This window comes from Aptenodytes forsteri, unplaced genomic scaffold, assembly GCF_000699145.1.
Source record: "Aptenodytes forsteri isolate BGI_AS27 unplaced genomic scaffold, ASM69914v1 Scaffold147, whole genome shotgun sequence".
NCBI classification, from domain to species: domain Eukaryota; kingdom Metazoa; phylum Chordata; class Aves; order Sphenisciformes; family Spheniscidae; genus Aptenodytes; species Aptenodytes forsteri.
In genome coordinates this window covers 1,681,437-1,698,464 of record NW_008795320.1, presented here as the reverse complement: position 1 = coordinate 1,698,464, position 17,028 = coordinate 1,681,437, and the positions used below count along the sequence as shown (strand labels likewise).

The 17,028-nt window shown below is 47.0% G+C and overlaps 1 protein-coding gene across 1 annotated transcript in view; it reads right to left on the bottom strand.

Moving 5' to 3' along the window:
- SBNO2 (strawberry notch homolog 2) overlaps nucleotides 1-17,028 on the bottom strand; it is a 68,944-nt gene that overhangs the window by 33,856 nt on the left and 18,060 nt on the right. Inside the window, exon 4 of the mRNA XM_009279788.2 lies at nucleotides 11,898-12,021. Coding sequence (XP_009278063.1) covers nucleotides 11,898-12,021 — 124 coding nt within the window. The remainder of the gene's footprint in view (nucleotides 1-11,897; nucleotides 12,022-17,028) is intronic.

Here is a 17,028-nt window from a genome sequence, read left to right as displayed (position 1 = left end):
CCCTAAACCTCTGCTGCCATTGCAAAAATTACAGGGGACACACAAGCCTGGAGGAGCAGCTGGAGCTGGCTACCCTCGCGAACAAAACACACCGGGAATTCCAAGGAGGAGGAAAAAAAAAAGAAAAATCAGGCATTACCTTGTAGAGAGATGGGAACTTTAGCCAGAACTGCATTTGGGACATTTTAAAACAGCATTCAGCTTGCTGTCGGCAGAGCAGGACGTGGATGAAGCAGTAAGGTGAGATTTTTCAGTATATAATGGAGAAAGGTCTTCATTCATGACCGCGACAGCAGCAACAGCCAGGAAGAGAGCTCATCAAGGGTTTTTAAAAATTAACATGCAGAAGAAAGGAGTGAAAATGGAGGAAAGAAGGACAGCCATACAGTGCGTCTGTCCTAAGCCTGTGGAAATTTGCATATAGTGTTTAGTCATGAAGGAGAGTGCTCTTACTTCCTCTAAGTACAAGGGCTGACTTTCAGGAAATGATGCCTGCTTGGTAAGTCAGTGAAATTACTGGCAATGCGATGAGAATTACTGTATGTGGTGTAATTCAACCACAGATACACTGTAAACAAAGCCGTGCTCCGCGGCGGCGCAGCCAGACACGGGGCAGGAGAGGTCTGGGCAGGAGCCCGGCTCCCCCTTGGCTCATCCCACCCCCGTCCATCAAAGGCAACACCAGCGTCTCCCCCACAGCAGCCCCTGCTTTGGGGCTGGGGGTTCCTGCCCTCCTGATTTCAGGGGCTCAGATGAGGTAATCAAACTGAAAAAGATTATGAAAAGTATTCACAGCTCCCCCCGCCCCAGGAGCCACGTGCTTTCTTTTGTCTTCAGTATCTGCCCCACCCCAAATATTGCAATTAGAGAATAAAAAGGAGTAGCCATTTTCTTAACTTTCTTTTCTAGATCATTGTGATTTTTCTGCGTCCAGGAACATTGCCTTCTTTTTCCAAGGCCTTCCCTTTTGACTTTATTTAACGGTTTTGGTAACAGAAATAAGCAACATTTCTGGTGGGGAAGGGAAAAAGGCACAAAAAAAGGGACATCTGAAAGGGATTCGGTCATCGTAAGCCTAAGGAAAGTCTGCTCCAACACAGCCCGAGGCTGAAGGAGAAGTGAATTTGCCGGAGTACCCACGGCCCTGCAGAAAAACCATGACAATTTTTCTGTTTGTTTTGGGTGCAAGAGGTTCCTGTTTGCTTTTCCCTAGCACAGCCAGCGGCAGCACCAGTGCCGGGCTCTGGCTGCGGGGTTAGTCCCTCCCAGCTCCCGCGGGCTCGGCTGCTCCGGCTCAGACCCGGGCTGGACGCGGCACCGCTCCGCGTCCGGGAGCGCAGCTTCGGCAAGGCTCGCTGCTAAACGCTCTCGGGCAGCCATGCCGCCCGAGGAGGGCAGGGAGAGGGACTCAACCTGGCCAGCAAACCCGGCAGAGCACGAACCCAGCAGTGCAGATGCGCACGCTGAGGACGGGGAGAGGAGCGCTGGCTGCAGATCTCTCCGTTCCTGCTCCAAGTCTTGCTCCACGCAACCATGGCACGGCTTCAAGTGAAACGCAGCTCGTCGCTGTTCTGCGTTAGAGCTGGTGCTTGGTGCCTGCTGTCATGGCTGATGCAAGAGCTCTTGGGGCCTTGTGCCGAGAACTGCTGGAAAATCCCACGTTGCGAGGCACTTCTCAAAAAAACAAAACTTTGGAGTGACAGAAGACAGCAAAGCCCCTACCAGGCCTGCAAGAGATGAGAGCAGAAAATGAGGTGCTCTCCAACCCCTCCGAGAATCAGGGGAGACAAACCGGAGGGGGGTAAGTTTTGCTTTACGACATCAGATGAGGAAGAAGGACCAGCCCCTGCAAGAAAGACACACTGGTTCCTGGGGCTGGAAAACCACCCGCAGGTGGCAAACCCACAAGAGGGCTCATTTCCAAGGGCAGCTGAGTACATGGCACAATCAACTGCAGCGCAGCGGTTCCACGGGGATTAATACATTAACAGCCCTTAATAATGAGGATCCATGTTCCATCATGCAAAGCACCTAGTCCAGAAGGGTTTTTTCAATAGGGAAATGGGAAAGAAAAATGCCTTTCCCCAGGCACTCAGACTACAGCCAGGGATGCTGGTGCCACGGTCAGAGAAAGCGAGGAAAGGGCAGCCCCAGCAGCCCTCGCCCCGGGAGGAGCTGGGGCATCGCTGCTGTTATTAGAGCACATTTCACCTCCTGGTGAAGGCTGTGAGCAGCAGTTACACGAGTGCTGCTACAGAAGCAGCATTCTGCAGGAACTGTGGTAAAAATGAAGCGTTTGGTTTCTGTGGGCAGCTGGTTTGGGGTGGAGAGAGGCAGTGGGTTTTCACTGCTGCTTTTATCTGAATTTGATTGTATTTAATTAGCTGGTAGTGCCCTGGAGCTTGGGATAGGTGCATTAATGATACGTTTGAAGTGAAGAGACTAAATACATTTTTTAAATGTCTTAATTAGTGACTTGCTGGTGACTGCCTTGCTATGTGACCTTGATTAAACCACCAACTCTTGCCTAAGACTACCAATGTCTTTCTATTTATGCAACCTTTAAAAAAGCAGGTGGTTTATTTCCTCTTCCTGTTAGTGGACAAACGGGGCAAAATGTAGGCAGCAAAACTGGACTGCCAAAAGGAAGCAAGACGTATGACATTGTTATAGATAACCAGGACTGCTAAATTGATTTTGCAAGACCGCAGTAATATAATCACAGAAGATAAGATAACCCACTGAGAAACCGCCACCTGGAATTTTAACAACCTGTCCTAGGGGAGGAGGCATGCCACAGCATTTCTGCTCTCCACAATTCATTCATGAATACACATGCTGACAGACAGGGACAGGAAAGCAGAATTATTCTGGCATTCACATCAATTTGACTTACCGTCTTCCAGCAAAAACTGAACTGTACAACCCAGTTCGTGACTTTGTTGGGTAACCTTCACAGCACCCTCTACCACCTCCTAATCACTGACCTACAGGACAGCTTCCTGAACGCGCTGATGGTTTCTTGAAAGCATGTGCTGAACTTCTAGGAAAGCACAGATACAAATCAATATAGACTAACACACCTGTACAGAAGACCTGGCAGCTCATCACCCTCAAGAGTTCGGGACTGAATTTCCTGAAATACTTAGCCGCCAAAAGATGGGATATTCAGATGCGTCCAAGCACGCTCCAGGCTCGGCTTCCCGATCCGGTGAGGCACTTGTGAAAAAAGCCATCAGGCCCCTGAAGGCCTCTGCAAGCCAAGCCGCTGGGTACCCATCCCATGCAAACAGGCAGCTGCACACGCGGGAGCGATACCTGAGCAGTGACTACGATATATAATCAGATCGCAGCAACGTGTCTTGGAAAAATAAGCCTAAGAGAAGCTAAAGGGTGGAAGAGTACTGAATATCTGCACATGCAGTTTGTCCTAACAGCGTTGGTTTTTTTTTTTCAGAGGGATGAAAGATGGGAGAGGGTGTATTGTACAGACCGTGCCTTGTTTTTCCTGTTCCCATGACACAGCTGGTTTCACCCAGCTGGGTGCAAGGCTTTGCTTTGCATTTTGGCTGTTTCGAGAACCAAGAGCCATTCCTGCCACGCACGGGGCAGCCTCTGCTCTAGTTTCAAAAGCAAGGTGCGTGGTGAGTGACTGCGCTGGGGGGCTTTGACAAGTTGAGACCACAAATGGCTTATTTTTAAAACAGCCACTAAGAACAAGGATAACGAAGCAGCTGGCAGGTATTTTCTAAGCAGAGCTGAAATTCAGCGTGTGTGTGAGGGGGGGGTGTTCGGATCAGCAAGCCCTGCCAGCACACAGCTCCCTTGAGGACTGGAAATTTGGAAGGGAACTGCTGCTTGTTCAGGAATGGGGAGAGGACCAGGAGACAGCCTGTCACCAAGCAAGCGCAGAGGGGATCTCCCATGCTGGTGGGAGTGCAGAGAGCCTTAAATTAAGGAGAAACCAGGGCAGCTTGTGAAGCATAAAGGAAGGCCAGCGAGAGAGTAAACTCTTGCAGGTGATCCTGAAAGCTGGAGGAAACCAGTGCGTGGCAGCAGGCAGCGAGATGCTGCGACTCGGGGAATAACGAACATAGGAGGCCAGGGAAAGAAAAATGACTGAAGAAGGTGTTCGTGTCAGAGGCAGTATTTCTCACAGGGACTGCTGTGGTAGGACCACTGGTGTTTTGAGCGCATTACGGATCAGGACACGCAGTGACCGCCAGCAGAACTGGAGACAGGGAAACTCACTCGATCAGACTGACTCAGACCGATTCTGCTTTGAATTAAAGCATCTATTTTAAAACATCTCCCAGTGGTCTGCTATTAAATTACATTACCAGCATTTTTTAAGAGCACTCTATGTTTCAGGCCAGTACTTTTCCCGCTTTTGTTAGCTTTATGAAGGGGAGGAGGCAGAGAACAGTGCTTGCCAAGAACTTCAGAAGGCAGTTCTCCATCGCCTCCCGTGCCTTCTCTCCTGCCCAGATGAAAACTAACGAGTCTGGAACAGGGGAGATGCCAAAGCCCTCCAGGCCCTTGTATCCCCTCCCTAGGGCCATGGGCATCTTGGCTCGCTCCTGCAATCCGCAGCCAAGCACAACTGACAACAAATCATTCCTCAAAAGCAGAATTACTCTCACCTAACCACAGGTATCTCCACCTAAGATAGTCCCAAGAGCTCCTCTTATACATGGAAGGGAAAGATCTACTCCTAAAGCACAGTTCATGCAACCAAAAGGAGATGTTGCTTTAGAATAACGTCAGCTGCATCCCAGATGTGTCCCCTCCTCCTCGATAACCAGCTCAGCTTGGCTAAATCAGACGATCAAAGCAAACCAAGCGCTCGGCCGGTGAATCCTGTGCTGATGTCCGAGCCCTGCAGTTCAGGAAAGGGCTGCGGCACCCGCACACACCTGCCTGCTCTGGCCCTTCGCTGTGAACCCAGCACACAGACACTGACCAGCTACCGGTGTGCCTGGCTCCAGCACAGCTCACCTTCACGCAGCTCACAACCGAAGCAGCCAAACCCTTTACACGTGCCGACAGCCCAGGCTGATGCCACTGTCTCCTCGTACACCGATGGCAATACTCGCTCAGCTCCAAGTTGGGAGCTCAGGCGGGTGCGTGGCCGTGTTATCTGGCGGATCATCTCAAAGCGTATCACCACCCAGGCACCCTACACGCGGTGAGCCACAGCGAGGCAGGAGCCCACACCGAGAGCAGGGCAGTGGCAAGCACACAAATACTGCGCTCGCGGCCGTCCTGCCGGGGAGCGCACACCGTCATCACCAACACAATTTCACCATACTTACTGTAACTAGGTCAGATGAGCCGTTAGAATTACAGCCTTTATTTTTCTAAACCGAGGCCTGAAGTGTTCGGTATCTCACCGAAAGTGTTTTTAAAGTGTAATTAAGTCAGCCAAAACCCCAACCCTGGAGTGCAAAAACAAAGACATGAGCATGTAAAGCAACTTGTTCGTAAAATGCTTCAAAGGCACCAGAGCCAGTTAATTGTCTTCAATTTGATTTTAATATCTGTATTCCCTGTAGACATAACTCCAGGACAGCGATAGGAAGTTCCAGGACGTTTCTTATTCCAGGAAACTCTTCATTTCAGTCAGAACCAAGTCTTTCATATAATTTAATAACTTACATTGATTTCTCTTAAATCACCACACCTCTGTGCATGGAAGCACTTTTTAAAAATTAATACTTTTTTTAAAAGCAGGTTAATTTCTCCCCCCCACCTTTAACAAGAAAGATTAATAGGAGATTGCAAGGGGCTGGTAGCGAAGAGAGCTGGTTTATGATTAACACATGTGGTCAAGAGCCCCCATACACCACAAGCAGATCAAACAAGGCTGTAACTGCATCTTTACAGCATTACTGCAAATGACTCTACCCAAGAGCAGCCAATTCCTCCCTGCCCCCACAGGCTAAATCAGTCTGGACTGACCTCCTTCCTCCAGTCCAAGCACAACTCAAGTTTTAATAAGGGTAGCAGAGTTTCCTGCCAAAGTGTTTGTACGTAGAGCTGCTTCACTGAGGAGAAAAGGAAGGAGCTTCTGCAGAGCCCCCTTGCACACCCGCTGTGTCCACACCTTCCACGCTCAACAGGAGCTGCTCACCCTCACTGCAAAAAGAGCGGTCTTATTTTTCAGTGTAACCTACGGCAAATGAAGCCAGAAGAGGAGGTCTCCGTGCGTTCAGAAAAGTCCTGTTCTGGATAGCCACAAGGAGCAAGTCAAATGAAGTTAAGCAAAGGGAAACACAGACTGACTACCAGAAACAGGCAGGATCATTTTAGATAACAAAAGGCTCAGAGGAAATGGGCACAGTCACGTGCTTTAAGTAATTCTAAACAGGATAGAACAGTGAAGTTTAAAAAAAAAACAAACTGTGGCAGGATAGAACAGTGAAGTTTAAAAAAAAAAAAACAAACTGTGGTGGCTAAGAGCAGCAAGTATTTACGTGACAGGTATGCTTTTCTAGAACAGGCTGCTCTGCTTTTATGATAAGGCTCTGGGGACAGACTACAGCTCAACACACACACCTGCTGACGGACAGCAGATGCCAAAGTATAAGTTAAAGCCTCCTGGATTTAGTGTTTTGCTGTGGCAATTAACAGCTCCTGCCATCAGTAACACAAGATAGCACTGATATGATAAAAATGCCTTTGCAGCAGAATTACTGCACGCAAGCACTGGATTCCAACTCACCAGCACCTGAGACTGAAGGCATAAACAGCAGAAAGCGAGGGAAGAATTGGAAACCAAAATCTGCTTCTCTTCAGGACTTTGATTTCTAAGGACATGTGTGCAGTCAGTAGACTTTTCCCATAAGGAGATGACACCACAGGGGCGGGGAGAGACTTTGGCTTAAGACAACAGTTCCCAAGATCAAGAAATGCTATCAGACCCCAGTATGGCCTCATATAACTATTTTCTAAACCTCAGTTTAAGCCACTTGTTTATATAAAGATGCCAATAGACCGGCAAGGATGAATCACCCAAGAGCAAGCCAGAAAACAAAAATATTGCGGAGGAACCAAGTTCAAGTTCACATTGGGCTGTTCTGACCATGCAAATGAAGCACCTTGTCCAATACGCAGACGGCGCTCAGCGAGGCTGCTGCGATACACGCAGAAATCACTCTTCCCCAGACCCAAGCAGCAGCGGTGAGTGATTCAACTAAAAAGAAATTCCCATAGCAATTAAGAAATGTGGCATCTCCCCCTCACGGCATCCTCAGGCCAGCAAAGGCTTTACACTCTGAAGGTCCAGCTGAGGACCTCCGAAACAAAATACGGAGGGAAGATAGGGGGGAGCAAATGCCAGTGTTGGAGGAAAACACATCAGCCTTCCCACTCTCCGAACGCTCGAGTCCCCCAAACCCTAGGGCACATGAACAATCCTCCGATTATCGCCACCAACAGAAAGTATTTACTACACAAATACCTCAGAATCATTAGTCATTTGCTCTTTAGACTTTTTAAATCTGTTTTCAGTACTCCTGGAAAACTCTTTAAGGAGACAAACTGCCTACAGGCTACGCAGTCTGAGGCCAGGCTGGAGTCCCGCTGCAGCCCAGAATGGCTGCAGGTACATTTTGGGGAGGCGGCGTTCGCCGTCAGGTCACACACAGGGATCACAAAGCTTCACTCCAGATCAGACACTTCCATCTCCTTCCTCTGCTCCCCCCCCGCCGGACAGCATGCAAAAGCCAAGCACTGGCAGGCTGCTGAGATACACAAAGGGCTGTAACCCAAGGGGATAGCAAGCTCTCCCGTGCTGTTGAACTATCATAGATAGGATTTTGGTACCTGAGCAAAGACAAGAGAATAGTCTGTATTTAGCAAAGACAAGAGAATAATCTGTGTTCACGTATGAAGGCAGCACAAGTTCTCACAGAAGCACCCAATCTGTGTGCTACCTTGTCTGCCCAGCGACCACAGATTTAATCAAGAATCTCTTACCAAAGCATGCAGCAAACTCCTCATGTTCTCTCTTTGGTTTCACTCCTCTGTTTGGCATGGTCGTAACAGCACAAAGTTTAATGGGACTTGCCACTCCTACCACCACACTAGGCAAGTATGGAAAAGATAGGTACTTTCCTATACAGTCACCTGGAAAGATGTAACCACCCAGGCTGCTCCCACACCTTCCGAATGGCATGTTTCAGCTTTCCAGGCAGATTGTTAATATTTAACAGTTTGGCATCTGGGACAGCAAGAAATCAGCAAAGTGGAAAATATTGCTGAAGCAAGGGATGTAAAAGCTCCAGGACGCTCCCGGGTGACTCCAGACTGATGGCACTGCCTCCAGTTAAGTGCCTGCTGCTCTACCAGATCCAGGCTCTAATCCTGGCTCCTGTGAAAAAATCATCAGCTTTTCTCTGGATGAGCAATGACTAGTAGCTTAGAAAGCCCTAAGTTTTATCAATGGATTTCCATGTTCGTGCTTATTGCACTCTAATATGTGAGAGCACTAGGAGCAAACCTTGCAGAAAGCTCAAAGAAGTCAAGAGCTGAGTGTTCAGAAAGGCTGATCTGGCTCCGTACCTCAGCAGAAAATGCCGTTTGAGCTGGAGGATGACTAAAGACTGAAACGCCTCTTCAAGAGACAGTAGAGCACACCACTAGTGTTATTTCACACTGATGGGCACTGTCACACTAGACACCTGGCGAGCGCTGTCCGTCTGCCCTGCGGCAGCTCTAGACAGACACCACCCCCTCTGAGGTACAAACTCGACCAGATCAGTTTCAGATTGGAAAACAAAGCTCTAACAAAAGGTCTTATACAGTGTTTCTCAGTTTCAGAACACACAGGGTGACACATCACTGCCTTGGGTCATCCATGGGAATCTCCAGAAAGCCCCAAGCAGTAATGCTCAGTGCACGGACTTACAGCCACCAAACAGGACAGAAAAGCACCCATAAAAATGCTCTGTTCCTCGTGGGAATGTACATAGCACTACCTGCTATTACGTGGTACAATACCTGAGTAAAAGAACTGCCTTGGCTGCGCTGGATTCAGAGGCAGACACTTCACTGTTTCTATACTTGAAGCAGAAGAACACTTGCAAGCACGTTGTAATAGGTGCAGTCTCACAACAGTTGGCTTGGAAAGAAAGGGTCCAAGCGAAATCGTAACTGCCTACAATCACCTCACTCCCATCTGTCACTTCCTCTCCAAAAGGATGAGAGTGGCACAAGAATTATTTCTTGTTCTGGAAATCATTTGAGGTCAGTTACGTCTAGTTTGTCACAGAGCCCTCCTGCTCTTTTATCACCCAGCCAACACAAAGAAGCATCTCCTTTTCACAAAGAATCTCCAAAAATCTGCTCTTCCAAGCTGGCTGAGATCAATTTCCGTGATGTAGCAGGGGAAGGAAGCTGACTGACCACTTAGATACTAGAAAATACATAAGAAATAATTAAACCCTTTTCCCGTTAAACCCATCAGCCTAACTGCACCAGACCTGCAAGCTGAGACCTATGGAGAGGACCCCTCTCCCTCTTCCCATTGCAGCCCGTTAAATGGCTTCCACAAGTTGATGAGATCACGTTTCTGTCTCATTCCCCCTGCAATTAATTCTGCAGGAGGCAAAGATCAATGCTGCTTCGATTCATTTACTTATCTGGTTTTATCCAGTTAGAAGACTCTGGTCAACAGCTACTGGTGACTGACCAGATCCGCTGCGTCAGGCGAGTCGCTAACATGAGGCAACCCCAGCAGCTTTGCTCAGGGAGTTGAATTTGGACTACCGCACCAGCGGCTCACCTCAAAAGGCACAAATCCCCAGCATACATAAATCCAAACCTGCAGAAATCGGAGCCCCAAGGAGGTTCAAAACCTCTCTTTAGCCATGCCAAGAAAATAAAAGCACAATTAGGGGGAATTAACATATCCCCTTCAAGAAGAGGGGAAATGCATCAATTTGCTGATGCATCAATTAATGAATCATGCAGGAAGAAGAGACAGATTACGAAGGAAAGTTTCTGTTTATACATATGTCTTGACATTCAGCAGTTACCGAAAATAAAATATATTCAAAAGTGCAGGGCAGCTTAATGGGGCCTGCTGAAGTACTTCTCGGTGTGTCAAAGCATGATGCTAGCACGTAGTACATCTGTACTGCCCCAGTTTATCCTCATGTCTCTCCTGCCCTGTTTTCAGCAACTTAGGGCTACCTCGTAAGGCATGCTTAGAATTAATAGTGAAACATCCAGAAAAGGCCAATCTTCACCTGAACACAGAAGGGGGGAAAACAACAAACTCGGCTCCATCTCACACAACACCCAAACAGTGCCCCTTGTGCTTATCTATCACACCGAGTCACAAACCTGAAGCACACAACTGATGTTCAGATTAGCCAGTTCCCAGACTCAGAGGAAGCTTGGCTCTGACGGTAAGCTTCTTTGTGACCAGAAAAAAATAATACTTTTAGTGAAACAAGTTTGACTTACAGATAACATAGATGAAGATTCTGAAGAGAGCCCATGATTTTGCACACCTTAAAGGTTCCTTTGAGACCCTCCAAGCACCCCTGAGGCTTAAAGGTCCAACCTGTCAGCAAGTGATGAGCCCCCAACCAACCTGTGAATCAGGTCTCAATTAGAAGACCTTAAGCATACAAAACACCCAAAAAAAAAAAAATCAATCACTAATTTCTAATGTAAGCTCCCTGTAGCACTGTCTAACTGAAAAAGCTATTCTGCACATGGCTTGAAGCATGTGCCCGTCCCTGAGCACTGCCACAGCCCTGCTCCTCCTCGTGTCTCTTGTCTGATGGGAGAGTCGTGCTCAAACAACTGTTCAGGACACAAGTCAGGGGCTGGAAGTAAAGGGGTGCTCTGTAACTCTGTCTGCACTCCTCCCCCTTGGCTGCTTCCCGCAGGGTTTTGAAGCACGGCGGGCTGTGCCCTTTGCCTACCTGAGGCAGGACGCTGGACCACATCTGGCACCTGCGTGCTTCCCAGATAACCAGAACAGTGACTTACTGAGGTAGGAGAGCTGAGAGTAGGGAGTTCATTCAGTTTGGCTGTTGCCTTGACAGGTCAAAGCAGGGTAACATTCTGCAGCTTTACTCACTATGTCTCTTCAGATGCTGGGGGAAACCCTAATGCAAAGAACATACACAGCCAGACACTGATAATGTCTATATTAACTCCTAGAATGGATATAGCTAGTCCCTTCTTTATTCCAAGTCAGCTCTGTCATGTCAGCTGCTTTCCAGTCTTTACTGACCAATCCTATCATGAGATGTTGCCAAAAACCAGTGCAACATTTCAAAAACTCCATGGAAAGAGCTCCTTCCCACCCAGAGAGATCCCTGAGGTGAGGATGCCTCTTGATCCCTAGAGATGCCAAACGAACCAGGGTGACTTCATTCCTCCCACACTTCAGCTCTGCAAAGAATGAACGGGCTACAATCTCACTTCGCTAGGCACTGAGTTGATGTAATCCCTAAATATTCACTGTTCAGGAATCCACCACTTGTAATCAGTGAGAAAGCACAGGCAACGTATGCGAGTGAAGAGTGTTTCAGGAGGAAAATGATTTAACTGTCTGAAGCATGTTCAAATTCACACTTACCTATACCCTCCTGCAAACTGGATTCTCCCATGCACTTTCAGTGTTTATGTTAAACATCACTTTAAAAGACAAGGAATTTTACCACAGATAAGCTGCTACCAAGCCAATGGATAGCTTCTGAATTGCTGTTGTCAGAGAACCTATCCCAATTGCACACAATTCCTAGCAGGTGCTGGACAAATTTAAGATATTGCCCATCTCTTCCTTTCCCCTCAATAAGGCAATACTGAAAAATAAAACCCATCACCATAAAGTACCGTTCTCCCCCAAAGCCATTAAGTAGCTATGTACTTACCTGAGGAAAATCACCATTTTTTGGTAAGAAGTCAGTGGGGTCCACAGATGCATAGTTTGTATCCAAGAAATGTGGTCTGCTGATGGAATTCATATAAAAATCGTGAGGGGAATTAAAATATTGCCTGTAAGGAAATGGGAAAAGCAGTTATTTCCTGTCTGTCCTGAGTATTTCTCAGGTTGCTTCAGATACCATCGTCAGTGGTGAAGCTGCAACTATGGGATGACACATACAGGAGACTGATATTAAAAAAAGCTGTATTTATCCAGAAGCGATATCTAGGCAAAATAATACATCCACAAGTTATATCCTACTTCCCGGACTCAGTAGTGTAAGAGTCTGGAAAGCTGCATTAGCATTCAATTCTCTGCAATTTGTGTAAACTGGGAAGGACTTAGTAGATAATAATGGTCTGCAGGACTAAATAATATTTCAGTGCTGACAACAAAGCAAAATTAAGCCCCTGAGATGTCCCAGCGCCAAGCGTTTGACGGGTGTGATGGAACCTGACAATCACACTACGTAAGGACAAGCATCAAGTTTCACGGAAATATCACACCTGAACGCTAGTTTGGGTCATAAAACTGAAACAACCCTGCAAACTAGCACAGACAGGGAAAGAAAACACCCCCCTTTGCACACCCTTGACAGGGAGGTTTACCGGTCACAGATCTTAACTTAAAGACAGATAAAAATGGAAGGGTTAGGGATATGCAACCCTAGACAGAACTATTAGCCCAGACAGAGATGAATTACGGATGTAACCGATCACACCAAGATCTCTGCCGAACTAACAAGTGAGAAAAGCAAAGGTCTTCGGGTTGCTCCCTCCTGGGTAGGCCACATGCCAGCGCTTCCTCCAGCCTCCCTTCCCCCAGCACCAGCTTCCTCCGAGCAGAGAGGAGGTAAGAACTGCAAAAGAGCAGACAATTCCCTTCCTCCTTCCCAGGAGTAGCCTCTGGCCTGTATTACACGACTGCCTTCTGGATTGCTATTACACACGCAAGCCCTTTCCCTCTCCTGCAGGAGCAAGGAATGTGCTTCGTAATCTTTCCCGTAAGGACTGTGCACTCACGCTGCTTGGGCAATCGCCACCCAACACGTTTGCATGCTGGAACCACTAAAACATTTCACCCGATCTGACTGGTTTCCTCTTGTGGCAAGTTGTACGTTCTTCGTAATGCCAGGGTTACAGAACCCACAGCAATAAACTTTAACAAGGCACTGGGGGGGGAGGGAGAAACAAAATTTAAGAAGAAATACTACCCAGGAGCAGAGCTGGGGAATGACTGCACTGCCAAAGTACTATTAAGCAATTAAAATGCCATGTGTGGCTAGCAGCTCATTAATACACCATGCTTAACATTTACATACGTATTTATGTGTAAACACAGTTATCTCGCTCTGCTAAATACATTTTTCCTGCTCTTTTTTCATCATTAAATATAATGCTCTCAAAGGAACAGCTCCCTCCCTCCCCCTCTTTTCCTTTTTTCCTTCTTTTCAGTGCTGCCACTGTTTTACCTACTGCAGAGATACACCGAAACAGCGACCTAACCCTGTGCGAACGCAGAGAGGTGGATTTAGCTACACCTGCACGAAATAGCTCTGACAATCCAGCACTGACTCTCGGCTCCTCCTAATCTATTCAGGAAAATGAAAATATGTGCATAAATTCTGGGAATTAATGTATTTACACACAGGAAAAGGCTTGTTTAATTTGCTTTCAAGTTGAAACCGCTGTGGTCTCACTGCCTCTCTTGCATGAGAGCAGAGCTTGGCCAGCGCTAACGAACTAACCAGGGAAGGGGAAAACTATTTTTACCAGAAAAGTGAACACCGCCTCCTATTCCACCAGCACCTCGTGGGTCTGGACAAGAGTCAGTTCAGGTAACGGGAAGGAGGCCATGACAGCCCCAACCTCCCCGGCCCAAACTGCTGTGGAATGACCGGCTTTGGTATGTTATTTTGCTTCCCTTAATCTTGGTTTTCAAATCTGTGAACGTGAGATGCGCTTTCTTCTTGCGGTCTGAAGTAAGAGCCAACAGCAACTCAGTGCACTGCTTTGAGATCCTCTTAGGAAAGCCACCAAGTATGCAGCACTTGCCAAAGTCCTTTTAGTACCTATGGTGCTGTGCTTTACCTTTCTTTCAGTAAGAACTTAAAGACCTTCACCCTCATCTGAAGAGTTGTCATAAAGCCACTGACAGGTTAGCTCGAATTAAACCGCAAAAAAAAAAGCATTAACCGGAAGAATCAAGTATGGGAACCTTGCTGTACTGCCAAAGCAAAGGTGTGAAAACTGCCTCATGGCAAGACTGCCCTGTACATACCTGCTCACCCTCTCCAGGGCTTAGTTGCTGGTAAACTGCTCCAGGGAAGCTACTCTGGGTCAACAGCTTCCCCTCAGAGGCTGAGGGTGTTCACTGGATAACTAAAAATCGTTTTAGAAAGGAAATTCATACTGGGTTTAATCACACTGGATTTACAACAGACTGCCCATTTGCACTCTTATCCTAAGATCTGACTTTGAGCCGCAGCGCTAAAGAAGGAACCGGGTGTCCTGGACAATAGAAAACAACACTGCAAGTCCATGTCCTGTCACAGAGACACTCAACTTGCCCATGAAGAGCCAGGCTCTGGCTAACCTGGCCCATCCCAGAACCAAAACCCCTCTGATTGAACTTGGAAGACAGCCAGGGACACGCACAATTGAGGTCCATCCAACGGTTGTGGGCAAGTGCTACACCAGTCCCTTTCAGGCCAGTGATTCACTTTAACCATCGAGGTTGACTATTGAAGCAATCAAGGCCCTACACCAATTACTAACCTCATAATAATTAAATACACGTCCTTATTATTTAGTCAGTGAAACTCGTCTCTTCAGTGCTCAGAGTTTAATGAGTTAATGCTGGGGAGTTTGGACTCATTTTACTTCTTTTGGCTGCAGAAAACCAAGTGCTGATCTTCTTTATGAACAAAACCAGACCTTTTTAACGCAAATGACTAAACACATTTAGTCACTAAGTTCTTAAGAGAAATTACTCTACACTAAGGTGAAGTTGAGACTGGAGAAGTGCTGTGCTCTTCAGACAGAAGAGGTTGCACTGGCTCCATCCCGCCCCCCAGAAGAGGAGTGCTCCATTGTGACTCAGCCAGCATCAACACCACTTTGCTTTGGGGAAAGGTAGTCGTCACCCCGATGAAACCACACAGACAAAAGGGAAGGAATGCCGGTCTCCCGCTTCTGCTTGAACTCTGCTTCACAAAAGAGAAAGAGGGAATCTGGCTCGAGAGCTCAGTTTGAAGAAATCAGCATTTCCTTGTGTGAAGAGGAAGTTACATGTGCTGACGACCCAGTACACGTCCCTCAACAGGTACCAGTTAAGAACAATAAGTGTCTGCTCCCTGCCCCACAAGCAGAACAAGCCAATAAAGCCAAGTCCAAAAAATCAGCTGTTATGAAAAAGGGTATTTAGAAATCCAACTAGAGGGACATTTTCCTGTAGGAAAACATGAAGGAAAGTACATGAAGGTGTGCAACGTTCAGAACCCAACAAGCACCAGTAGCCTTACTGCAGAGATGGTTCCTACCCTTCCTTAAGGAATAAAGCAGCTGGCTCAGAGAAATTCTTACACCCCTGAGTCCTGGGACATTATGAGCTGGGTGGGGAGCATCTTTGGATTATATCAAGTTCAGACAATTGCTTTAAAGAGCAAGACTGCTTTTTTTTTGCTGCCACCCACTCTAAACATAGCAGCAGTGGAACAGTTTGGTACAAGGCAAACCTGAGCTGACATCTGACTCACCCAAATCATTTGATGTCAGTCCAGCCAGTGGGTCTCAGGGTAGGGCTATTTCACATACTCCAACAGAATGTTGTTGGGTGGGGTTTTTTTGTTGGGTTGCTTTGGTTTGTGATTTTTTTTTTTTTTTAAAGAATTTGATAATTGCCTTCAGTTTTCCTGAAGCTCAGGACTTTCAACAGCAGGACCTAGAGGAACACACTGTGGACAGGCTTTTACAGGAATCCACATCTCAGAGGTGAGCACTGCAATGCACATCGCTCCCAGGAGGTGGGTCTCCATACTCTGACAGCTTAAGCTTGCTATAACAACACTTGTTTAGACTACACTATGATATTGTGCCTGCCTCGCATGCTTCATACCAGCTGCTCATCAATGCACCCAATGCATTTGAAGCCCTTCTGGGGCCATGCTGCAATTTCACTGGTGACCTCCTATGTGTATTTTGGCCAGACTTTATGCTCTGATGTTATAGCCCTCCATTCAGAGACACAAACTCCACATCTCAGGCCAGCAGAAGATCAGAGACAAGCTGGCAAGGTCACAGGCTGCCTCGGCATCAGTCTGGCACTCTTCTTCCCCACCATTAGACCAATTTATGTTTTTCAAAGCCTACTTTACTATTATAGTAAGCAATACTCCACACGTGGGTGGCAAGGTAGAAAAGGGCATGAAAACAGCAGGAAAAGAGGGTGTTGCATGTTTTGGAAACTGGGGACGAAAGCTTTGCTCCAGGTTTTGAGAAATACTTTTTTGCAGATGTGTGACACCACTTCCAACAGCACCACTGGACTGACCCAGATTTCCCTGAAGCAAGGAATGTATTGAGCCTACAGCTGCAAAGGAAGCCCAGCTCTTCAGGGATAATTGCCTTAGAAATGAACCGAGCTACAGCTCTTCCCTACAGGGGACCTGAACCTCATTTGTTCTTTCAAGCAAGGTTTAATACACTGTTTACATTTTTCAGGTTAAGAAAATCTGAAACAAAGAGGCAAGCTTTGGTATCTTTTAAAGAAATTCTCTAGCATGAAAGTTAACTACTGAAAAGAAACAGGAAAAACCTGCTTCAGGACAAAGCTGTTGCTATGAGAATAAGCCATGTCCAAACACAGCCACTTGCAAATGAGATTTCTTCTGCAAGGATTTTGAAGAGAAACTTGTACTAACTCTAATGCCATCCGCATTTTTCTATTTTACAACATGGGCTATAATTACAACTCCCTTTACAATCCCATTTTTCAATGTTTCCATCCCTTTCAGGATTCCTACCTGTAACGCCCTAACCCTAAATCCACCTAAAAAAGATTCAGCTGCAGTTTTCAAA